Raw genomic sequence first — 26,861 nt, 5'->3', positions numbered from 1 at the left:
CACACACACACACACACACATGCGCACACACACAGCTAACCTGTAAACTCCATGGGGTATATCTGGCGTTGATGATAACTTGGGCATCAGAACACATTGAATATTCTCAAGCATTGTTAGATGTTTCCCTTTGTTGGTTTTGGGAATCAGTGCAGAATAGAGTTCTTTACTGTCATCATAACCCTGAAATGTAACCACAAAATGTAAGAGACTAGTGCACCTCTGCTTTGGAGGGGAATCAGGGGGCAAGTTGTTTCTCTGTGTTTTCAAGAACATGATTATTTTTCTATTGATCTGGAGATGGCAAAACTAGCCTTTAAATATGATGCTCTATGTAAAGCATTTTGTCAGACCAAGGTAACAGAAAGATAATTAGGATATAAAAAGGAACTGGTCTCATTTTCTCAGTAAGAAACAAGTCAGCATTTGCATTTTGTCTCTTGTGTCTTACTGAGGGATGTGAGTCAACCTGCCTGGTGTGTTTAAAAAGATAACTGCGCTCTCTGCTAGAATCCTGTATTAGATACCGTTAACGTTCGACTGATAAAAGCACAGCCCTCGGAGGGCACGATGAAAAACATTTGAAGACATGGATTGGAGAGAGCCCTTGGAAATCCAGAAAATAGTCGAATGAATTAATGTCAAGTGGATTGAAGGAATACATATTCAACTGAAATATGGTGAGCTGGTAGCATGATGTACTTCTTCCCTTCTATGTCTCTGTCCCCTATCCGTCCTCCCCCCTTCAAGAGCCTGAGCTTAGACTTTTAGACTTGTTTTTGTTTTGGTAAATGATGACATCATGTTGAAAGGCTTACAGATGTCTGGAGGGCCTGTCTGGATGATTGTTGCCCCCCCCCCCAAATATCGTGGTTTACCAGCCTATTTGTCTTTCTGCAAAACAGCAGATTCCTCAAGAAGGGAAAAAAAAAAAAAGACCTTGGGAGATGAGAATGGAGAGCTTGGACCTTCAGAGAGGTCTCTGGGTTTGTAAAGAGCTGTTTTATTTGTGCTCTCCTCTTGCCCCCACTTATTTTTCCCTGCTCTTCCCTCCCTCCCTCCCTCCTCCATTCAGTGCCTCACGGAGTACAAGAAGTGCAGCCGGCCGCCTGGGCCAAGTGGAAGTAATTAGTTGTATAACGTTGCATAACGGTCTCACACAGCAGACAGAGGATGACGAATTGGCACAGCCTCCTTAGCTTAAGTCTCCTTGAAATACTGGGGAGAAATAATTACATATATGAGATGGTCTGTGTCTCTCCAAAAAAAAAAAAAAGGATGAGAAGGACATTCTGCACAGCTTAATATTTTTGCTGTGGTAAAATTGGTAAGCAGAGTCTGTGAAGTCTCCCCTTGGCCAAGAGGAGGGATTCATTTTTCAGGCATGTGAAATGCTGCTTATGGTTTGTGTGAGAAACACACCACTGGATGCCTGCTGCTTCTGGCTGGTAAAGGGGCAATTGGGTGGAAACCGAGGCCAGAGGCAGGAGCAGCGCTGGTGGAAGGGCCCCCCCACAAACCGGTGTGGCCCTCCGGAGCGAGTCACGCAGCTGCTACCCCTCTCCTCGGCTCTGTCAGTTACGCTCCGCTGCCGTCCTCTCCGCTGGATGAGCAGCGTTTGGAAATATGAGCAGCGATGCTGTGGTAACTTTATAACTCTCAAGAAAAACTATAAACACTTTGGACCAGCGCAGTGGATGGGAACTACAGAATGACTGCCTCCTCCATTTATGGATGGGTATTGTGGATGTGCGGATTCATACATCAGAGTTCAGTGAACTGAAATTCAGAGATGACATTTCTCTCAATGTCATTGGATTGTAAGAAAAGGAGCACAAAAGCCAGATCTTGCCACGGCTTTAGTCTGTCTGGCCGTAGACCTACTGGTCACAGACGACACCAGAGCCTTATGTTTGTGGTGAGAAAAAAAACCCCAACTCTATTCATGGTGGCAGCACTCAACTTTTAAATTGATATAATAAAATAAATAGTCCTTTTTTCAGCTTCAAATTCTCTTTGTGTCACTTGTGGTTATGTGGCTCTTGGTGCCGCTGCCTAAAAGCACAAGCCTGTTTCCGGCCATGCGAGCGCAATGTGCCCAGGCACAGCGGGTGAGGCAGGTTAGCATCGGTTTTAGTGACTGCTCCAAGAATACAACATCTTTCATCACAAGCTCAACGATGGCGCCCAGGGAGTCAGTTGGGTAGACCGTCCGGTTCGTTGTGATTTGTGATGTGTCTGGGTCCGTTTCTTAGAAAGCTGTGACCTTCATTTAGAAACAGAAGGGCAACCAGCACTGGGTGGCACTTTCTTGCACAAACTCAGTCAACCCCCCCGTCCAAACGCTTCTGGACCAGAAGTGCTGGTGGTTTGGTTTGTGTGGCGCATCAAAGCCACGCACATCTGGGGCATCAGAATGTGCAGACGTGCGGCCATCTGCCATTCTCTCTCCCTTTCCCTCTCTTTCTTTTCTCTCTTTCTTTTCTCTCTTTCCACATCTTGTGCTTGCTAACACCTCCCTTTTTTGGGGTTTCTACCTCATTATAACATTCAGCTAACCTACCACTGTTCTTTCAGCACTAACACATCTGGGTTTCTGTCTTTCAGCAGTTGTTTTCAAGGGCCCTTTCCTGGTGTAAGGCGTAACTACCCCACATCTCTCTCGCTCTCTTGCTCTCATTCTCACTTTCACTCTGAGGTTGTGCAGGTGTCTCCTCTTTTCATATTCTCTGTCTGAGTCATCACTCAACCCACTCGCTTCTCAACCCCCCCCCCCCCCCCCCCCCTACCTGCTGGTGACATCTCTGCTGCCTTTCCAGCAGCAGCACTGTCTGTGTCTGTGTGTGTGTCTGTGTGTGAGAGAGAGAGAAGTAGTGGCAATGATGAATGCATGTCAAAGCACTGATCATGTAAGCACACTTTGTTTGTGTGTGTGTGTTTGCAATAAAGCCATTTAACAAAATCTTTTCATTTTGGATGTGCTTTATAGTGTTAGCACAGATTTACATTTGACATCTATTAGGCTAATTCAGACATCAAAAACATCACAAAAGGCTGACATTAACCAAAGATGTTGGTTTTTGGCTAATCTCCCATTTTGAATGAAAAAGTGTCACATTAATAATGTTGATCTAATGAGTTGTAAATGGGGGGGGCTTGACATCTTTTTTTCTTTTTTGATGGTAGGCAGTTGTAAACATAAACACACTTTACTAATAGCTATCCAACAATGATGAAACTATTGTGGTTTTCAAGCTTCACATCCCCAGAGAGCTGGGATTGGCCCTCTCTGTTTCTGTATTTTTCCACTCTGTCTGGGCCTCCGTGGATGAGGTCACCATCAGGTCGAAGAGCTGGAGGTGAGATGGCTCTGGTCCGTGTTGGGTGGACGGCCTTGTGTTGGGGTAACCTGCCAGCAGTCTTCTCACAGTCTTTGAAGTGGTACGAGTCGCCTCGCTTGAACTCCTTTTGTTTTGCCTGACCTCATTGTCAGTGGCCTCCTCTTGAGCAGTAGCCCAGTCATGTTGTGGGGTGTGTCTGTGCTCATGGGCTTGACTTGTGACTTGCGTTGGCCGTGTGCATAGCACTGTCTTGTCGGTGCCACCCCTAAGTAGAGGACAACAAAACCCCCCCTCTCTCCGGGCCCTGGTTGGTCAGTTCTGCAATTTCCCCCCATCCCCCCATAGGGTGAGAGGGGGTGAGCTGTGAGACCAGCCTCTGCCAGTTGGATGGCAGGGCAGGGCAGGAACACCTCTGAAGCCAGAGGGAGGTGTCTGTCAGAGAGTGCACCGGGAGGGCGAGAGCAGCGGAGCAAGACCAGGGCACCGCCTCAGCAGCATGCCGCAACCCCACCCATAGGCGGCTGCCCAGACTAACCACACGCCAGGTGCCTGATGCCCCCCTGCGCCGCACCCTCCAACCCCCTCGGCCTGCAGGGGGATGACTGTGCTGCTGGATAGCCAGATACAGATTTCCTGGAAAATCAAATGAAGGGGCAGAAAGCACCACTTAACACTGGCTTGTTTCCCTGCAAGTCAGATGAACACAATGTGGCTTTCAGAGCATTCCAAAAAAATGACTTGGCAGACCTCTCGTGAGGTCGGAAATTTCATCATGCTCAGTAAGATCCTCAAGGACACCCGGTTCATTTTGATGATTGAATATGGAAATAAACAAAAGGGCATTTGTTTACATTGGACCAATGTTGGCTACTCCTAAGGTCAGAGCGCCACTCTTTGTGGATTACTGATTTACCTGGATTTCATGGTTGATAAAATGCCATGACATTTGATGTTCTTCAAGCTGTTTTCACAAACACAACAACAAGTCTTTCAGCTCAAAACTTCACAAAAGTAGGCTTGTTCAAGATTAGATCACAGCTTTATATAGTGTGTAGCTAATAGAAAGCCGCTTCTTGTGATTAATGAGCATCCAATATTCGGTACTCTAATGAGAAGGGTATTTTGCAATACAGTGCCAAAATCAACAATGCCAGAAACATTGAGTAAATCCTGACAGAAATATTTCAGCTGAAATATTATGGAATAACAGTAATTGTAGAAATGACTAATAACCAATAGGCCTTGTTTACCTTCTGGACACTGTCACTTTTCTTACTTCTTTTTCAGTGTTCCCTTTGGTGGTTGGAATAGACAGTTGTATTCCTCATTCTGTAACAGTAGCTGAGGGCATTACATGAATGTGTTTTCCAAACGGAAATACCCACCCCTAATATCAAGCCCTCTGCGTATGAAACGCAGAAGTCAGCAGCATATGGCCAAGCCGTAATGAGCCCAGACTTCCAGAGGAATGCCATTGTTGGGACACCTGTCATCACCTGTGTGGTGCGGAGGGATGAGGGGCGCTGGCTGTGGTGGTTATTTTAGAGCTGAAGGCTGCGTGTTTTTCCTGAGCCTCGCTCTCTTCCTCCACACACAAGCACTGATCTACTTCCCTACACCTTCAAAAATAGGCCTGTGTGTGTGCTTGTGTGCGTGTGTGTGTGTGTGTGTGTGTGTGTGTGTGTGTGTGTGCATATATGTGTGTGTGCATGCATATGTGTGCTTGTGTGGGTGCACATGCGTGCATATATGTGTTTGTGTGTGTGCATATATGTGTGTGTGTGTGTGTGTGTGTGTGTGCATATATGTGTGTGTGTGTGTGCATATATGTGTGTGTGTGTGTGTGTGTGTGTGTGTGTGTGTGTGTGTGTGTGTGTGTGTGTGTGTGTGTGTGTGTGTGTGTGTGTGTGTGTGTGTGTGTGTGTGTGCATATGTGTGCTTGTGTGGGTGCACATGCGTGCATATGTGTTTGTGTGCGTGTGTTTGTGCGTGTGGGGGATGGAGGGCGTGAGCGAGAGCCTAAGGTTATTCTCCTTTTTACGAGTGTTATCTCTGTGTTTTAAAATGCGTGCTGCATGACTCACGCCTCTGAGCTCCCCCTCACTCCCCAAGGCTTTTGCCAGTGAAAGTGTTCACAGTGAAGCAATTAAGGAGGACAGTTTATTGGGTATAGTATGATATTCCCTCCAGATACACTCGACCAAGAGCATGATGAGCATGCCCTAGTATATCGTTACTGGTCCTGTCCCCACCACTATTTATGATGAGCATGTCAACTGCTCTTTTCTTCAGGGGCTAAGCGCAGTGTGCTGTTGGGAGTCTTGATCTGCCACCATAGCTCCCTCCCCTGTGCAGTAGCGGTGGGAATCACAGAGGAACTCCAGATACGTTGCCACCTTGATGGCATCACGATACAGCTATTGTGCAATACGGGATGCATTGCAAGAAAATCATGTATGATGCATCACAATGTAAAATAAAAAAATAGAATAAAAATTCCCCCTAAAAAGGCAAAGAGCCGGAATGATGTATTTATTCCCTGCATTGTGGTGTTGTCAGGTTCACAGAAATTGACTACTGAGTGTATAGACTCAACCCCGGACATGGAGGTGAAGGGTTGTGATTCTCTCCCAGAATGGTTAGGTGAATAAATGTCACCATAAGTTATCATGAGCAGAAATGATTGCGATTGATTTTCCGTCCCACCCACCCCTACAGTGCTGTGGGCAGATCCACCGCTCACCTCTCTGTACGTTCCCCAGCCGCTTGCCTGTGTTCATGCCTATTGCTGCGGTTTGAGTCTGCCGTCTCAATTGACCTAGCTATGTGACAGGAATCCTCTCTAGTGGAGAGCCCTGAAGCACCCGCCTCACCCTCAGCTCCAGATTAATGAATTGTGTGGCAGTTAATGGCGCACAAATGTTTTCCACTCTGACATCAAAGAGTGTGGGTCTTTTTTTTTTTTCTTTTTTTTTTTCTCCCTTCTCCCCCCCGATATCGAGCAGCTCCGTGTGCTTTGTTGTCTGATTATGGACCACCAGATTCAGAGAAAGATGAAAAACAAGACATCTGTGCTGGAGAGGCTATGGCAGGATTGGGAAGTTAGTCATCTTTTACTAGAGATGGTAGGATGGGGGTGTTTATCTGGTGCACACAAACATCGCTAGCTAGTGAAGGGTTGTATGTAATCAATGTGATTGTCACTACGTGAGTCACGATGATGCTTCATATTCTGTTTGCTGCAACTTGTGTAGTAGTACCTAAGGTTATAGCAGTGACATCATCCTTCCCCACATTAAAGCAGTGGTCTGTGAAGAGTCTATTACGATCAGACACACGAACACACACACACACACACACACACACACGCACGCACGCACACTCTCTTTACTTCCATCATCCTCTCCTCCTTTGTCCCAGGAGAGCTCTACCAACTCCCACTCACACTTGCTTGAGGAGCTGTACCGATAAATATATATATATATATATATATATATATACACACACACACACTCTGACGGAGTTATATAATCATTTTGACATATGTTCTAATATATCACATGCACAATGCTCACAAGCACAGTGACATTCACATAGTGACACACAGTGATTCAGCTCACCAACTACTGTGCAGCGGTATGTTTTTAGTGTGCCTCTGTGTCAGAGGAGTACTTGTTTGATAAAGGTCTTTGCATATTTGTTTTCTTAATACAGTTGAACACATACCTACAAGTATATCAAAACAGCATTTAGTGATATTTGTATGCGTGTAATAATACTAATAAATGCATGGATCAAGGCTAAATGTTTTGAGTTGCCTAACCTCAAAGGAGTAGTGTGCCTGTGTGCCTGATCTCAAGACGACTGAAAACAATGAGGGTGTTTCCCGGTCCTGCCAAAGTGATCTTGCATAATAGTTTATGAAGAGAACTATTAGTCCATTCTTGGCTTTGGTCTGGTCTGGTCTGTTCTGTTCTGGAATGAAATATGCACTGGTATGTCAACCACTATTGAAACTGTACTTCCAGGCTACACACACACACACACACACACACTCTCTCCAGCATGATGGGGTATCTACATGTGTGTGAATAGTTCGCTGACTCCACAGCACTCCCATTTTGTCCGCCACGCCACTCTAAACGACTGCCCCGTGAATGTCTCCCCCTCTGCCGAGGCTCTTAACACTGCAGTGTTTTGCTAAGAGGAAGGAGCGGTCGTTGGATGTGAGGCGCTGTCGGTCCTCGCAGGCTGAAGTGAAGCCTTGGCCACTTGCCAGCACAGCTCTGGGCAGCAGGCGCTGCCTCTGGCTTGTAGACTGACTCAGTGGAAAATGTGAATGAAAATAACGCCCCCACTTCCCCCACCCCAGTCCCTCAAACCATTCCACCCCCCACCCCCCTTCACACTCCACATTGCCCTCCAACAACAGGATTATTATGTGCTTTTTTTTTCTCACATGTTCTCATTGCTGCAGAGGAATGGGGCTGATTAGTGAGTGTGTGTGTGTGTGTGTGTGTGTGTGTGTGTGTGTGTGTGTGTGTGTGTGGGTTTTCCCGTAAGTTAGCTGCTACTAAAAACCGAGGGGGATTTGGGTGAGGGGAGAGAAAAAAACCCACAGAAATAGCACGGCGAGACTGGCTGTGCGAGTGAATAGTAAAACAGGACGGATGTTAATAAGGTGCTGCTATATCCATGACAACGCGCATGGCATTCCTGGGCAGACCACGCTGGCATCTGAAGGAATAGCAAAATGGCAGCGCACAGAGACTCTGCTCAGGGTGCCTGTTAACCCTGTCCGTGCCACTGCCAGCCGGATCGTAAAGTGTTTCTAAGAGGATGTCTCTCCATTTTAATGAGGGGCGCTATCAAAAATTGTTAAAACAATGGTGGATCTCAAAAGTATTTTTTTTAAGAATTTTGACCAAAAAGCTGAGTAAATGAGGAGTGTAAAGGTAGAGGGATGGAAATGTGAAACATACAGGAACAGTGAGAGAGGCGGATTACAACTGCAGTTACATTTGACCTACTGTGATCTTGAAAGAAGCGGATGTGGTGAAAGACAAACCTGAGAACATGAAACCATGTTCATATCCATCCAAGTAAACGAATAACAACAAGCAGTGGTTATTCTGGTGTGCCAGAGTGAGAATTGTTTACAGTACTGTTTGCACCCAACTACAATATGGTTTGGTCTTTATATTGGACTCAGTGCTTTTTGAGCAGCTGAAATGTCTCCTTGTCTCAGTTGGTCTCAAAGAGGGACAGAAGGAGATTTTATACCACTTGACCCAAGTTGAAGTACAGTGGCTCAGTGAAACGGCCCTCCTATACGATAAGGCATTCAATCCTCTTGTGAAAGTGTGAGAAAGTTGTCAGATGTCTTTGTGTAACGATCACGGCAGCTGAGGAGCAGAGAGAATGTAATGTGTAATGTGTCTGTGAGCATACCAGGCGATTCTTCACTTCACGCATGTGGAGTCACCCCAAGAGAACGGCAAACACACCCTCAAGGCCTTAAAGGGCTCTCCTGCTGTAATTACAAAAGAGACTGCTTTAATGGTACATTTAGTCACTTAACATACTATATACTAGAGTGGTTAAAGTGGCCTTCATCGCCCCTACCTTAAGGAATTGCGTCTGTGTGTCTGTGAAATGCGTTTCATGTCTTGATATCCCGCACTCTTTTTATGCTCTTGCCACATGCCACATCCGACATCCCGCTTCTGACACCTTAGTGAATGCAGTGTGCCACAACCACTGCTGCCCTCAAACCCAGGCCTCTACTGTATGAAACCTGCACATCCAGATGGAATCCCTAAATGACACTCCTCATTTTTGTGTGTGTGTGTGTGTGTGTTTTCTGGCCTTGAAAAACATGAACTATCTATTAGATAATTAGCTACTTAGGAGGTAAATTGGAAATGGACAGAAAATACCCCTTTAATTTACATATACCTGGGGTTTTATGTAGCTTATTCTGAATCCAGAGGGGAATACCTGAGGTTGTACTGCGCAAACCACAAGCAGCCACCATTTATGAAAGTGAGTGGAAGAACACTGAATGTATGACACTAAGGCATGGTTAATCAGATGAAAGCAATGCTAACTTTACTGTCAGGGGAACATTATGTGCCCACATACCTCCCACACTTGATCTTTCCTGATTAAAAAAGGCGAAAAGAGGTATATATTTTTTTTTATCAAGATGAGGGTTAGGTGCTGCGCCAATGGGGATTTCTCAGATTAGTCATTTGCATGCCTTTTATGGCCATCATCATCATCATCAAACTTTATTTGTACGGCGCATTTCATACAAGGAAGTAACACAATGCGCCTCACAGTAGGAAAGAAAAGGGGGGGGGGGGTTTACAAACACTTGTTAAAAAAAAACAAAAAAAAAACACAGATTTTCAAGAGATAAATGAATAAAATAAAATAAACGTACTAACCGCACTGGCACCGTAAAGGACTACTCAGCACGGTCATCGTCAAACTAAGCTGCTGGGGGGGGGGGGGTTACAAACACTTGTAAAGAGACACAGATAAATAAATAAATGTTACATTAATGTTAAATAAATACATTTTACAAGTTACAAAACACTTATAAAAAGACACAGATTTTGCCAGAGATAAATGAACAGGAAATTACGTACTAACCGCACTGGCACCATAAAGGACTGCTCAGCACAGTTATCGTCAAACTAAGAGACAGCTGCTGGGGGGGGGGTACAAATACTTGAAAAGAGACAGAAATAAGTAAATAAATAAATGTTCCATAAATGTTAAATACATTTTACAGTGAGTGATAAGCGAGATCAAAGAGGTATGTCTTAAGTGCATGTTTAAAGGTTTCAACCGTTTCGGCCATTCTTAGGTATTCTGGCAGAGTGTTCCAAAGGTTGGGGGCATAGAAACTAAAAGCTGCTTCCCCATGTCTCTTTGTCCTGGCTTTTGGAACTGTTAGAAGTTCAGTGCCGGAGGACCTCAGGGATCTACTGGGTGTGTACCTTGAGAGCATGTCTGTCAGGCCATGTCAGGAAGTGTGGGCGGTGCGACGTGTTCAGTGTCTAGCTTTCTGCACATGCTGTGTGGATACCAACATCACTGCTTTCATCTCGCAGTATTGTTTTGGGGGGCGCATAGTCCTTGGCGAGTGAGGTACCCAGTGCATGGTTGCTAGCCCTGAAAGATTGGGCTGTCATTTCTGGGCAAGTGGTGGCATGGCCGATGCTGTCTGAAAGATGGCCCTGATGAGCCAAGAGGATTTCCCCCGACCTAGTGCCCCGAATAATCCTCCGACGGCCTGGGGCAAGGGTCCTGAGTGCCAGAGAGTGAGAGAGCGATGGCATGAGACTGGCATGAGGTTACTAGACTCCGCTCTCTGCGAGGCTAGACAGCACAGGATTTAAGGTCACGATGAAGAGGATGGATCTTTACACATTACACAGATACTAGACCAACAAAAATCGCAGACATCATTTTACATTAGTTAAGCATACAAATGGTACATCCAATAAAACACAAAATATAGAAACTTTTTGAGCATCAAGATGCATACATTAACTCTTTCACTTGTCTATACAGTATTCATCTATATGTGTCTGCTCTCATTAAGCCAACATTTTTCTCCAGTGTTTCTGTGAAGGAGACTGGTGATTTGGGGTCACATGTTTTGGGTTGTCAGGTCAGTGTGACGTCAGACGCTGATAGACTCAACAGTCATTTTTAGCAAAGCCATCACAGACATGATGGACTATGTACTAACGAGTTCAAGAAGGAGGATTAACCCGTGTGTGTGTGTCTGTGGTTTCAGAATGCTTCCAGAGACCAATCGAATTCCATTCTACTCAACGCCCCACATCAGACTGCACACGGAGTCTGACTCACGGAGCCTTGGTGAGCCACCCACCCGCTACGACCTGGATGATCTGGACGTCGCCTGGCTCGAGCTTGTCAACACAGAGTTTAGGGAGCTGGGTAAGACACAGTCAGTCCACTTTTGAGAGTTGCCTTCTCAAGTTCATGTTCAGTTCAGTGTAGTTCATCATCCTGCTTAAAGGCAGAGTTTGCAATTCTGGCAAAGGGTTGTTGATATTTGAGCTCAACAGCCAATCAAATTATACCCATTCCTTTCGTGCTCCTGAAGGAACGTGTTTATTGGCTGGAATTGTTTATGGCTCAGTCTGAACCACTATGTTTGTTTCCCATTTACAGAGCCAGGACTATGTACTAACATAGGAGTTTTTTTTTTTTTTTTTTTTTTTTTTTTTTTTAGCACACTATCCTCACAAGCAATTCGTTAAATTTGATCAAAATTGTATTGGATTAGAATCACGGACTATACCTCTATACCTCACTGCAACCAAACACTGAACACTGCATGAGCGCTGTAGTTGCTCCGCATCACAAGGATTTGCACCCACACAATACAAACCCAACTTTCTCTGCAGCCCAGCATCGGACTCAGTGCATTAGCGGTTAGGGAGAGAGGGGGAACAGCGTACCTCTCCTCCCTCTCTGAGCTTGCAGGATCCCCCTCTAAGCCTGGCTTTGGGGAACTGCCAAAACCCAAGGCCCAGAGCAGTCCCAACTGCTGACCCACAAGATCTCTCTGCCTGACCCAGTTTACTTGCAATCCGATCTCATGCTCACAGATGAGGGGGGAAAACAATTGCATATTTAACCCCTCTCCCCACCCCACCCCCCAAAGACCACGTCTTGTTTTCCCTGCTTTTTAGAGACAATGAAAACATTTGTCATGAGAACATGCACGGTTAACTGCAAGCCAGATAAAACAACTTTATGATTTAAGTTGGGGAGTGCCACATAACCGAGAAGTCAACGCTTTTTGTAGTAATAACAATGATATTAACAAGGTTTTATTTGTGCAGCCCATCTCTCAGACACAGGGTTGCTCAGCGAAAAATATAAACCAAATGAATCTAATCTCCCCTTCTGTCACTTGTTCTCACATCATGTACAATTACTCAGTCATTACATATTTACTCAGTTGAAATGTCCCAGCCGCAGAGGTTAATGGATAACTGGACACCACTCTGTGTCGCTGTAAAGACAAGAATGTTTTAGTTCTGTTCCTTACCAAGTTCCTAATAGTCCAGGTGACGTGTGCCAATTTGAGGTGGTATGTTCACATTTTCATGAAACATCACTTCTAGTATTCAAGTATTCAACCCGAAGCTTGCTGTTTTTAGTGTTAGCATTTCAACACGCCTTGGTTCCAAAGAAAAATGAATGTTGTTTTGCAAAATCTGCAAAACACCAGTAGAAAACCTAGGCAAACTGTTTGATGAATTTAAAATGTAGTTATCAGTCAGTCTTTTGTAACTCACGAACTTCTGCGAAAGCAGCATGTGGGACTCGAGTAGAATCCATCGTTACAGACAACTCTTAACTGACACCTGCATTTTTCAACAAAACGTAATGTTGCCGCTCTAGCGCCTAAAACATCTGATTTAATCTATGCAACAGATTGTGGTTATCAAATCCTTAAGTCATCGATATTATTACTTAAGTAAACTGTGTGCGTTATTGTGCGAATGCTTGTGATCCCCTGATCAGTACAGCTTGCTATGGTTAGCTTCTGCTCAAAAGCTAACCTTAGCCACAGCATACAAAATGATGACTGTCAATTGCAGGCTGTATTCTGTGTTATCATGTTCGGTTCAGGAGATACGATGCAAAATACATAATTTGGTTACGGCGGAAAGTGGCATGGCTGCCATAGCCACCACGAATTTCCCTAGGGAGTTTCAAGTGTCACAATAGCAGCCTCCAGCACAAATCACAGCAATAGAATAAAATAAAATAATATAGAAAGGTTGCATCGGTCTGTCATTGTACAATGATTATATACATTGTATGTCTGAGATATGGTGCAAATAATACAAGAGTAAACATTGTTGCAATGTGCAGTAGAAAAACATTATTATTGTTATACATTGTGCATACTGATAATGACACTGCTGTGCAAAGTGAGAAAGCGAGAGGTCGATAGAAAATAGTTATTGTCGTTGTGCAGTGATTATGTGTGAAGGGAAACGGCATAAGGCATTAAGCGACAGTCTAATCCCCTGTTGTGGCAGAGAGTGGAGGAGTTCTAGAGTTTGATGGCCGCCGGCAGAAATGTGCCTTCTGTGTCTCTTGGAGGAACATTTGGGGGGAGATCAGCCTGCCCTTCAGGTGCTCCTCAGCTTCACCAGCCTGTCATGGAGGGGATGAGAGGTGTTGTCTCTCCAGTCCAGCTGAATTACACCTCTGGGCCCCAAACTGGACGAGTTTCATGCTTTTACAAATAAGTGAACATCATTTTCATACATCACCTGGACTATAAGGGAAGTCTGGACAGAGTCTTTGGACACACACGCTATGGGAGAAATAACTGAAAGGGTCCAGACCTCTGTACGGGAAGTCTTTGTAGTGCTTCATCTCAGGAAACTTCCTTTATTTAAAAATCCAGTAATATGTAGTCATGCAGCTATAACCTATAACGGTATCTTTACTGAACTGACAGGGCAGAACATGGTGTAAAGTTCTGTCTTTATCTAGCTTATTATTTGAGTTGGTATTGTTTGCCATTTTTATGCACACTCTCATTACTCTAATTGAATCAAGTGTCATGGTTTTGGGGGCGCTGAGGTGTCCTTTCCCCCAGTCTTTGGGCTGAAACGCAGTGGCTGTAGAGTTTTAGAATAATAGAGTTTTAGAATGGCGCTCGAGCCATGACGGCCAAAATACCAATCACATCGAGTAACTGAAGAATTCAAACTCGACTGCATTGTTCACTGACAAAAAAAGACCTTCAGTCCAAAATGTCATTCCATTCAGTTCCTTTCAACAATGTCCATTCACATCAGGGCCAAACAGTGGCCTAACCCTGTCCCTGTCCCTGTCCCCACAGCACTGCCTGAGCTGGACGAGCTGAGTATGGAGCGCGCGCTGGAGGAGCTGGAGCGCCAGTGCCAGGAGAAGATGCAGCAGGCCATCGAGACGGAGGAGGGCCTGGGCATCGAGTACGACGAGGACGTGGTGTGCGACGTGTGCCGCTCGCCCGAGGGAGAGGACGGCAATGAGATGGTCTTCTGCGACAAGTGCAACATCTGTGTGCATCAGGTGAGGATTTTTTTTATGTAAAATGACATACAATTCTGTAATGCGGCATATAAACGATGCTGTTAATAGTCGAGAAAATTACGGTACGGTGTGTGACCATTTTTCTTAAAAAGAGCTTATTGACTTAGTTGTATTCCACATTCTCCATGTTTTTTCACTAATTTACCATTTAAACACACCCTGCAAAAAAAACATGATCACCAACTTCCTCCTTTTCAATGAAATCTCTAGTGTTGAACTGAGTGCTGTGCAGTGTTAATTGTGGTGTCAGTCCTGCGATAGCTCTTCAGCACGTCTGTTTAACTGTATTTAATATCTCATTTGGAATGGTGTGTACGCGGGTTCTTGTGTGAAGTGGAACGCTGATTTAATTGCCAAATGCAGTTGATTTGTTGTGTGTATGTTGTGTAAATAAAGGTGTTTTTTTTTTTTGCGCAGGCCTGTTACGGGATCCTGAAGGTGCCACAGGGCAACTGGCTGTGCCGCACCTGTGCCCTAGGGGTGCAACCCAAATGCCTTCTGTGCCCCAAGAGGGGAGGAGCGCTGAAACCCACACGCAGTGGAACCAAGTGGGTCCATGTCAGTTGTGCCTTATGGATCCCTGAGGTAAGCATACACCGTCATGCATACTCAAGGCATATGTATACTATGGGGTGGAGCAGTATGAAAGATTCACTGCTTGATGGATGCACAATGCAATTATTAGTATTCCCTTATCGTGGTATACCATTACACCCTTGATGTAATGAACAGAAAAGACAAATACTGTTCATAGTATGCTCACTATTAGGTCCATTAAGTTAAGTGCCATTTAACCTCGCAGATATTTTCAGATATAATTGTGTTTCTGTCACGCTTCAGTGGAGTCATCGTTATTCTGTTTGTTTTGTCTGTTTTTTTTTTGCCCTCCCACCTCTTGATTGGAACTAATTTGTGTTAGTGAATTACAGAGAAGGGTAATGAGGTGTTGATAAGACATGGCGTAGATGAGGTTTTTCCGCGCGTGCTTAAGCGTGAAGAAGACTGGACCCTGTGGCGTGTCCTCTGTGTCCGATGAAAGAAGACACACACACACTAGGTCCAGTGGGGGAGGCTGAGGCAACCGGAGTGCAACACCATAGAGTAGAGTCCCTCTCCACCACCTTAGAGCGCGAAGATCATCACAGTGGTTCAGTCATGTCAACATCCACATGAAATATGAATATGAATACAAGACAGGCCTCCAACTCTTTTTGACAGTTTAAGTACATACAGACTGGCGTGGGTGATCAGCCCTTGAGTCGTTGCTTGACCCTGGAATTTTTATAGTTAGATGAAATGATACATGTGCTCAGCTGGGCTACAAAGTGGGCCGTGTAAAAGGCTGTTAATTGGGGGCTGTAATTGCTTCCGTCTCTTACGCTGCCTCTTTTTTTTTTTTTTTTTTTTTTTTTTTTTTTTAATTCCAAAGCTTTTGTGAGCTTTTGAAAATATGAAGTAATTGGTATTGAAATGTAGAGAAGGGGGCAAATGAAAAGGAACCCCTCACCCACACGCGCACTCTTCCGCTCGGAAGGCTGCGCTGAAGAGCACTCTTGGATATTCCAATCAAGGCGGGACAAAAGGAGGAGACGAGGAGGGAAGGCAGAGGTTGATCCTGGCAGGAGCGCCTCCAAATGAGTCTGTCTAATGGCTCAAGTCGGGACCAAAAGGGCTCGGCATAGGATTAGGCAGAATTGCCAGGCAGTCAAAAGGCACAAGTGTGAATAGGCCAGCTTTGCGGCATCAGGATGCCTCCCCAGTCAGAAATACTAATGTAGAGGAATGGATTTCACCAGGGTTGTGTGTGCACGCTAAAGAGGCTTTGATAGGGTTGACCACTTCTTCAACGTTCTTTTATTTCAACATCCATTTTAAACACGACACAACACAATCTCAAAACAGTGTTATATGATCAGTCAAATGCAAGAATGGATCCTCCCTTATTGTATCGTTTCCCTTTTGACCATATGTATTCTTATTGCATGAATGATTTAGTGGATGAAACCAGAGGGACGACCTTGATTTTAAGTAGTCTGAAACACACTGTATTTATTTATTTATTTATGGGTAGCAGTACTTATCATGAATGTAAATATTTCTGACATGTATGTAGTATCCCAGACCCTAACCCTAAGGTTCATCTTGCAATGACATATACAACCTGCTTGTAATAAGTATAGTATTATAATTAGGGCTGGGCAACGATTTAAAAGTTTTAATCGCGATTAATCGCATGATATCCCTGATTAATCACGATTAATCGCATTTGTATACGCAAAATCCAATAATTAATTCAAAAGTAGTGTATAGCGCACTTTTATTTGAAATGTTCTGCCATATGAACAAAAGAGCCATAACATTTGTTGTGCAAACACTTTTAACATCAGCATTTTAATACAGTAGCAGTTAAATTAAATATTCATTTTAAATCTCAACTTAAACAATTATATCAAAGCAAATACAAAATTAAAGCTCATTGCCACTGCCAGGGCATTAATGTTATCCTGTTCGTTATGAAAAAGAAAAAAACTGCCAAAAAAATCCTGAGCCACAATCATATCATTAAAACAGGCAATTTCTGAGGTAACAGCAGAAACATTTGACTTTCATCAGGGAGCAGCATAACCAGTCTATGTTCAGTACCAAATGTCCCTGAGTGAGGAACCAGAAAACACTTTCAGTGCAGTTTGTCAATTCCTAGAACATGACACTGTTATTTTAAATGTACTGCCATATGAACTAAACTGCCATAACATTTGTTGTGCAAACACTTAACGTCAGCATTTTTGTATAGTAGCAGTTAAATAAAATAAATACTTTGTGTAATTCTCAACTTAAACAATGTTATCAAAACAAACACAAAACTAAAGCTTATTGCCACTGTGAGTGTGGTGAAGCACTAAAAAGTTCACTGCTGGCAGTTACTCTGCTGTACGTAGTCTGCCGTCTGTTTCGTTGAATGATTTGCAGTTATCACATGTATGTATATATGTCTATGGTGAACTATCGAGATTCTAAGTAACATGGAGACCAAACTTTGTTTGGTACTCCACGTAGATCATAAACCCTTGAATATACAAACTCAAACTCAATTAAATCGGTTGAGAAATGTAAACGCTATAGTGCTTTTTATTCAGCTCCACCGCAGCTCCACCGTTCACTTGCGTTTGTTTACAGTCCAGCCTTTACCTTCCCAAGATGGCGGCGAGTTGGCACGTCGCAGCAATCCTAGACGTATATATATATGTCTATGGCAGCAATGCCCTTCTCCATGTTTGTTTATCCGCCCATTTTTTTCTTTTCCGGTTCCGCAGCAGTCAGCAGCAGACTTTTACAAAATAAAAGCCTGTGAGCAACAGACTTTTACAATAATAAAATAAATAATAAAGCCTGCGTTAACGCGCGATAAAATAATTGTCGGCGTTAATTAATTGATGCGTTAACGCAATAATAACGCGTTAACGTGCCCAGCCCTAATTATAATTTATCCCTATTGTAATGCATACTAAATAAAGGGTACCTAATGTTACCTTAGAATACATGGTACCGAGAAGGCTATTCTCATTTTGTGTCTCTGTGTCTCTGTGTGTGTGTGTAACGAACCCAGCTCACGGGCACGAAACATAAAGGGGAGGCCACGCAGAATTTATGATATTATTATTATTATTATTATTATTATTATTATAAGTTATTTATTAAAGGTTACAAGTATATATTTATCTAATAATTATAGGAAAACGTGTGGTGAATGTCAGTGTTGTGGAGAGAAACAAAAGATGTAATGTACAGTCAGCTAAATGGTAATATAAACAAGCGACGACGATAATCCAAAACCAACGACACTCCAAAACCAACGACAATCCAAAACCAATCTCTATTCCAACACCAACGACCAAAACAACGCTCTCCCGACTGCCATCGGATCAAGGCTTTTGTAGCCATCCAATCATGGGGTACACCTGTTGTACACCTGCTCCCCATTTCCTGCTGAGGAGACAGAACAGGCATGCAAATATCATGGGGCGGGGCCTAGATCCGCCAGGGTCGTAACTGTGTGTGTGTGTGTGTGTGTGTGTGTGTGTGTGTGTGTGTGTGTGTTAGGTAAGCATTGGCTGTCCTGAGAAGATGGAGCCCATTACTAAAGTGTCTCACATCCCAGCCAGTCGGTGGGCTCTGTCCTGCAGTCTATGTCGGGAGCACACAGGCACTTGCATACAGGTAAGTCCCTGTGCCCAGGACCCAGCCTGGATCCTGACACCTACCATCACACTGAGGTTACCGCAGAATACCTCACATACACAATAACATCTACACAAACACGACCAAACTATAGTTACCGCAGAATACCTCACATACACAATAACATCTACACAAACACGACCAAACTATAGTTACCGCAGAATACCTCACATACACAATAACATCTACACAAACACGACCAAACTATAGTTACCGCAGAATACCTCACATACACAATAACATCTACACAAACACGACCAAACTATAGTTACCGCAGAATACCACACATACACAATAACATCTACACAAACACGACCAAACTATAGTTACCGCAGAATACCACACATACACAATAACATCTACACAAACACGACCAAATTATAGTTACCGCAGAATACCACACATACACAATAACATCTACACAAACACGACCAAACTATTGTAACCGCAGAATACCACACATACACAACCACGACCAAACTATAGTTACCGCAGAATACCACACATACACAATAACATCTACACAAACACGACCAAACTATAGTTACCACAGAATACCACACATACACAATAACATCTACACAAACACGACCAAACTATAGTTACTGCAGAATACCACACCTACACAATAACATCTACACAAACACGACCGAACTGTAGTTACCACAGAATACCACACCTACACAATAACATCTACACAAACAAGCCCAAGCTATAGTTACCGCAGAATACCACACCTACACAATAACATCTACACAAACACGACCAAACTATTGTAACCGCAGAATACCACACATACACAATAACATCTACACAAACACGACCAAACTATTGTAACCGCAGAATACCACACATACACAACCACGACCAAACTATAGTTACCGCAGAATACCACACATACACAATAACATCTACACAAACACGACCAAACTATAGTTACCACAGAATACCACACATACACAATAACATCTACACAAACACGACCAAACTATAGTTACTGCAGAATACCACACCTACACAATAACATCTACACAAACACGACCGAACTGTAGTTACCACAGAATACCACACCTACACAATAACATCTACACAAACAAGCCCAAGCTATAGTTACCGCAGAATACCACACCTACACAATAACATCTACACAAACACGACCAAACTATTGTAACCGCAGAATACCACACATACACAACCACGACCAAACTATAGTTACCGCAGAATACCACACATACACAATAACATCTACACAAACACGACCAAACTATAGTTACCACAGAATACCACACATACACAATAACATCTACACAAACACGACCAAACTATAGTTACCACAGAATACCACACATACACAATAACATCTACACAAACACGACCAAACTATAGTTACCGCAGAATACCACACCTACACAATAACATCTACACAAACAAGCCCAAGCTATAGTTACCACAGAATACCACACATACACAACCACGACCAAACTGTAGTTACCACAGAATACCAAGCATCACTACATCACTGACTCGCCACTGGTATGTGTGATTTTATTTTTTTATTTTTTTGCTGCATTACAATCCCATTAGCATTTCAAGCTTTTGTTTAGCATCAAGTGTAGGATGAGTTCGTAGAAAGCCATCTGAGAACAATAGCATTTTCCACTTGGCGATGAATGCACTTGACGCTAGTGAGCATGGGAGCGGCTGAGCTGTCAGGCTGCCGGTGTGGGGTCTGTGGTCTGGGCTGCGAGGTACTCTGATGTGTGTCTGTGCCGCTCTGTGTGGGCAGCAGCATAATGACAGCACTGGCAGGCTCCGGAGCGGGGGGTGAGAACACTGGCCTGTGATTTAGAGGTTGGGCTTGCCTAACCTCGCCTCGCCTCGCCTCGCCTCAGCGCCTCTCACGGCTGTCAGCATGCTACTGTCATCTGGTCAGCATGGATAGCTCCAAGCAGGCTGGGTTACAGGCGGCGAAGGCTGCTCGGCTGGACGGCTTAGAGCTCACGTGCCATTAGAGTGTTAAAATCATGGCTGCAGAGTCCTGCTGGGCTTCTGTTTGGATTTCTAATTTCATTCTCAGTGTGTCTGTCACTCTCTCTCTCTGTGTGTGTGTGTGTGTGTGTGTGTGTGTGTGTGTGTGTGTGTGTGTGTGTGTGTGTGTGTGTGTGTGTGTGTGTGTGTGTGTGTGTGTGTGTGTGTGTGTGTGTGTGTGTTGGAGTAGGGAGAATTTCCCATCAGTATGTCTCACCTACATGTTTGCCTCTGCGTCCCCAGGATGTTTGTATGTGATTTCTGTGTGTGTGTGTGTGTGTGTTGGGGTGCTGGGAGGGTAGGGTTTGTGTGTGTGTGTGTGAGAGAGAAGGGAGATCCTGCAGGGGGATACATCACTAATATCTTTGCTTCTGCTGCACTGGATATTTGTATGTCATTTCTAGTGTGTGTGTGTGTGTGTGTGTGTGTGTGTGTGTGTGTGTGAGAGAGAAAGAAAGAGAGAGAGCATCCATTATAATACACTGCCTACAGCTTTGTGTTTCTCTCATCTGCACCCTCAGTGCTCCATGCCCTCATGTGTTGTGGCGTTCCACGTAACGTGCGCCTTCGACCACGGCCTGGAGATGCACACCATCCTGGCGGAGAACGACGAGGTGCGCTTCAAGTCCTACTGCCTGGAGCACAGCTACAACACGGGGGCCGAGCGGCGGCCGGAGCACCGGCCCGACGCGCCCACCCCCACCCCCGACCGGCAGAAGGCCAGCCAGCGCAAGCAGAAGCTGCAGGAGCTGGAGGACGAGTTCTACCGGCTGGTGGAGCCCAAGGAGGTGGCCGACAAGCTGGGTCTGCCCGACGCCCACGTGGACTTCCTCTACCAGTTCTGGAAGCTGCGGCGGAAGTCCAACTTGAACAAGCCGCTGGTGGCCGCCAAGCGGGACGAGGTGGACAACCTGGCGCAGCAGGAGCAGGACGTGCTCTACCGCCGCCTCAAGCTCTTCACACACCTGAGGCAGGACCTGGAGAGGGTGAGTGTGTCCCTCCACCCACACACACTCAACACACACACACACACATGAACACGTGGTACTGATGCTATATGGCTAGGTGTGTGTGTGTGTGTGTGTGTGTGTGTCTGTCTGTGTGTGCTTGCGTGCACTTGTGTGTGTAATTAACTGTATTTATGAGCCCTGTGAATGACCTCTGATTGACGAAACTGAGCACTTTTCCATTGAAAGTTGTAATTCATTTTTATTCTGAACATCACTGCTGGCGAAGGTTGTGCCAGACAGCATAGAGAGGAGAGTGTTTTCTCTACCTGTATGTCGGACCTGCCCACTCCAACAACTGTGTAGATGGACAGGATATTATGTTTGACTGGCTTTTATTGTTGTCATGACCGAAGGTCACAGCAAGCAGGTTTGATTCTAATTATATGCAGCACTTGAGGTTTGGGTGGAAACCGTAACCTAACTATACAGTACACATCAGTAATATCATTTGTGTTAACTGTTCCATCCGTGAACCTCCTACAAGGACGGTTTTGTGTGCTTGCTGTTGCTGTGCCAAGGAGCGTCACAGAATGTTGTCGGTATCCTCATACTTCCGTGCCGTTTCCATGACAAACATGATTATTGACAAATAAGCATTTTTCTGGTGATTATTCGAAGGATTTCACAGTGACCTCTCTCTCTGAGCATGGGAGTGAAGTTGCATTTCTAAGAGTGTATTATCTGTTTGTTAAAGAAAAATTGCTTCATGTAGATGCTTTCTGAAAATGCTGGGGGAAACTGTCACCAGGACAAAAATGTGTCATTCTTGATTTATTACTTTAAATCTGTTCAATTATTTATTTTATTTGATACACTCCCATTCCCATCAGGCCACAGTTTTAAGAGGGGTTGGAGAAATCCCTCCCAGAAGTATATGTTTCAAAGCCTGGATGTCTGCCAGCTTCTAAGGCACTGTATCTTGTGGGGGGAAACATTGACAAAGTGTGTGTTGGAGAGAGTGACAGAGTGAGTGAGTGAGTTTTCCCATGCTTGGCAGTAAATTTGAAGTATTTTCGTGTGTCTGCTCAGAATATTTGTCTGCATTAGCTATTAGTCTTGAAAGGTAATTCATGGTAAAGCCAGAACTGTGTTCCACCGCATTTTTCTGTCCTCATCTTTGAGTAGAGGCGGAGTACCTCAGTGAGGAAGTCCCACTTTGGGGTGTCAGGCGTGCAGGTCGGTGCGGTCAGATCTGCTAAAATAAGGACCCATGGAGCAACTTTGGAAGCACTAGCTCCTCAGCAGGACCTTCAGCGGCCCATTAAATATGTTCTCTCCCGTCCTCTTCCTCACTACTCAACCACCTGCAATGAGTTTATGCTATGCTATGGCTTCTTCCTCTTTGTCGTAAAGCTACGTAATGCACTGCTTACATTAAAAAAAAAAAAAAAAGTGTCCTTTTTGTGCCTCGGACTGAAGAGCCTAAGCAGAATTATAGATAATTCCCCTTTTTGATTTTTTTTTAATATTTTTTTTTTTCAGTGAGCCTCAGGCTCAGTACCAATCAGATGCTTGACGTCAGGGATTGGGCCTTCAGAATGTCGGGTCACATTCTGGAATGCAGGTGGAGTGCCGTTGAGGCACTGAAATTAATTCCATCCCCCGTCAGCCTTATAGATTCTGTGAGAATGGAAACACTAGGTACGAGCAACTCCCACGCTGCCCCTGAGCTAGCCTGTCTCCGGGTGTACAAACACTAGCGGATTTGGCTAATGCCTGCAGTAATCTAAACGTTGGTGTCCTGTGGGGGGGGGGCCTCGCTGGCAACATAAGCACCGCACCCCAGAGAGCTTACTGCCTTCAGCCACGGACCGAGGGGAGAGGAGGGCAAGAAGGTTCTGGGTGGTGACTGGAATTGAACCTGTTATCACTCGTTGGATCACAGGCTGCCGCTCCAAGGAGCCGGGCAGACACGGAGAGGGACATGGAAGACTTGTGCACATTAATCAAGGCAGGCAGTTGAGAGGTTGTAATCTCCACGGCCTTGCGTCACAACAGGCTGGTATTATCTAATCAGCCACCCATTCAGACATCACGGCCAGAACTAAGCTGCAGTTTAGAGCTCATACCAGGGCTCACATCATGCTCCATTGCTTGTAAAATTCCTCTTCTGCCTTGGTCAAAGCATGAAGTCATGAATGAGTTTGCCCGGGAATAACCCCTGTGAGCTTCCTTCAATCATTGGCGTCACAAATCGCTTCCATGCCAGCCAGTGTTTTCAGGAACAGAGAAAGCAGTTTGTTGATCAGAGATCTAAATGACACACTTAGCTGTGCTGGTGCCTCTGGCACTGCTGACTGCTGCGAGAAGCTTCATCCATTCCGTTATCCGTTATGCCATTATCAGACACTGTTGAGTGATACTGTGGGCTGACGTCAGTCACCCAGCCTAAGATGAAGTGCTTGTCCCTCTGTGCGCTTTGAGTCGAGATCCGCACGGGCATTCCTCCTTCTCTGTGATTGAGAGGAGGAAGATGTCTCCTGTCCCGTCTCGGAGGGCCCCGCCTGCACCGTCTCCACCCAGCGGCCAGGCCACGCTAGTCTTAGCGAAGGCCTCCACCACAGCGTCTTCAGGATGGATTAAGGGCTCCTGTTTTAAGGGCTGTGAATGGAACAAATCTGGCAATGCTATCTTAAGCCCAACAAAGCACTTTCTCACCCCATTTATCCCTCCTCCTCCAAACCGACCCCCACCCCCTTCTCCGCCTGTCTCGCCGTCACTCTGTCACTTTCTCTCAGTGACACCCGCTCAGGGCAGGGGGCTCTGGAAGGGCCGGAGCCTGGGCCTTGGGGCGCAGTGAGCTGTGGTGAGTCGCGGGTGTGGATGTGGATGTTCTGGGAGCCTGTAGGGGAGAGAGAGCTGGGTGCAGGGGCCTGCGCTGCCCGTCACACCCCGTTAGACACGCCGGCTACGGGGTGCTGCTGGGCTGGAGCACAACTGGGAGAAGGGATTGAGGAGGATTACCCCAGAGAGAGAGAGAGAGAGAGAGAGAGAGAGAGAGAGAGAGAGAGAGAGAGAGAGAGAGAGAGAGAGAGAGAGAGAGAGAGAGAGAGAGAGAGAGAGAGAGAGAGAGAGAGAGAGAGAGAGAGAGAGAGAGACACACGCAAGCCACTATTTCAGGGGAGGGACAGCCATACAGCTCTCATCCAGCACTTCTGCCTGCTCCTCAGTCCTCTGGAGGGGAAGAGAAGAAGGAGAGCAAGTGAAGGCTTCATTTTTGCCAGCTGCTTTCCCTTCAGATGTTTGTGGATGCATCTGTGATTGCGTGTGTTAGTCCAGCGGTCGAAGACAGAGCATGGGCCACTACAGACACGTGTGTGTGTGTTAGAGAGAGAGAGAGACTCCTTCAGGAGCTTGTGTACACGTTTGAAAAGGCGCCTTCAGAGCCCACTTCGCTATGGCAGCCCCGTGGGTTGGCACACTGCCCTGCCTGCCGCTGCCGCTGCCAAGCCCAGCTCAGCAGGTCGCCGTGGTGCAGAGGATGCCATGAGAACACTTATGAAAGCACATTATGGGAGGGGGGGGAGGGCGTGGCCCTTCAGCGACGGCCAACCCAGCGTTCTGTACATTGTGTGCGCTTGGATGAGATTGTCAGCGAGTTTTTCTTGGCTTCATGCTCTGATTATACAGAGAATGTCTTTTTTTTTTTTTATTATTTTTTTTTAGGTTTTGTTTTTCCTTTCCCCTCCTATGCTGAAGCGCTTTGCTTTTTTGGAAATGATGCCTGTGCTGTGGTTAAAACAAAATGGGAGGAGGGGGAAAGAGAGAGAGAGAGAGAGTGAGAGAGAGAGAGAGAGAGTGTGTGTGTGTGAGAGTGAGGGAGAGATCAAGCAAATGAGACCGAGAAAGGAGGATGGATGGAGGGAGGGTAGGGAAAGGCGTAGGGAATGGGAAGAAATGTCATTCAGTCGTGTGTTTGCTTCTCCCCGCTGTGGTTCCGGGCGCTCTCTCCCTGATTGATCTGGACGTGCTCGCCCGGGGTCTGGCGTGACTGCGTGGCTCGGGGAGCGTTACGCAACAGCAGCCCCGGTTCACGCCGAGGGCAAAGGCTGAGTGAGAACAGCCCGTGCTCCTGGCCGGGGAGCAGAGCGGAGACGCTGGCAGGCCCTCCACCCCGCCACCCCTCAGGGCTCTAATAGTTGCCGTCGCTTCTCCCTGAGAGGGGGGGTGGGGTGGGATTGGGCTGTTGGCAGGAGGCCAGACGGGTCTGGCTGTGATGCCGGATGGCCCGCCCTGCTGGACCGGGTTCAGCCTGGCTCTCGCCCAGTCTCGGGGCTTTGACCCCGCAGTGCCCCGTTCTCTTTTCCTGAGGGCGCGACAGTGGTGAGGAGACGCAGCCTCTTTTGGCATGGCAGTTCCTCTGCACTCTCTTCCGCTCTCTACAGCCTGTCTGTCTGTCTGTCTGTCTGTCTGTCTCTGTCTGTCTCTGTCTGTCTGTCTGTCTCTCTATCGTTTTCATTTCTTCGTTTCATTATTTATTTCCTTCTTTCTCTCTCTTTTTTTCATTTCTCACACAATCCTCTGGACCTTGAGATCTGACAGGCTCGACAAGGTTTTTTTTTTTTATGTATCATGCCTCAAGTTTCTGGCTGATATTCGCCCCGGACATTTCTTCCTCACTCCCTCATCTGCTCCACTCCAGCGGGGGAAGGTCAGGCGTCGGTGCCCACTGACTCTCTGAAGTCCCCCTGCTCCTTGGGCCCTTTTGTCCCTTTCAGTGATGGGCCGCCGGGTGCTCCTCAACATCAATGGCCCCTGTGTCTCAGCGGCCCCTAGTCGGTATCTCTGTTGGCCGGCGTAGGGGACACGTCAGCAGCGAGTGCTGCCGTGCCGCGGCCAGACCCCCTTGCGATATCGGCAGGCTGGGTGGAATGAATAGAAAGGCGAGGGGGCATAAATATTTATGATGGTCGCCGCTGTATAATTTTTCGTATCGCCGTATATTCTTTCAGCGCCGGGATACATGGCGGTCAGATAAATAATTCAGGTCACAAAACCTTGAATCGAAAATGACTTTGACAAGTCAGAGGGTGTCTCAGGAAGCCTGCAGCCCACCAAATATACTCTCTCACACACACACATACACACA

The 26,861-nt window shown here is 45.7% G+C and overlaps 1 protein-coding gene across 5 annotated transcripts in view; it reads left to right on the top strand.

Annotated features, from left to right (window-relative positions):
- The window catches only part of jade2 (jade family PHD finger 2), a 69,552-nt gene that overhangs the window by 20,184 nt on the left and 22,507 nt on the right, over positions 1-26,861 (top strand). For all 5 annotated transcript variants that reach the window (XR_006152519.1, XM_031571438.2, XM_031571440.2 and 2 more), the window contains exons 5-9: positions 11,158-11,321; positions 14,263-14,474; positions 14,913-15,080; positions 18,597-18,713; positions 21,284-21,748. Coding sequence is in view for 4 of the 5 variants with exons in the window: in XM_031571438.2 (XP_031427298.1) it covers positions 11,158-11,321; positions 14,263-14,474; positions 14,913-15,080; positions 18,597-18,713; positions 21,284-21,748 (1,126 nt within the window). In the remaining variant the exon portion in view is untranslated. The remainder of the gene's footprint in view (positions 1-11,157; positions 11,322-14,262; positions 14,475-14,912; positions 15,081-18,596; positions 18,714-21,283; positions 21,749-26,861) is intronic.

The sequence above is a fragment of the Clupea harengus genome, chromosome 8 (genome assembly GCF_900700415.2).
Source record: "Clupea harengus chromosome 8, Ch_v2.0.2, whole genome shotgun sequence".
In the NCBI taxonomy this organism is placed as follows: Eukaryota; Metazoa; Chordata; class Actinopteri; order Clupeiformes; family Clupeidae; genus Clupea; species Clupea harengus.
Note: the sequence above shows the minus strand (reverse complement) of the source record. Positions and strands in the feature narration are given on the sequence as shown.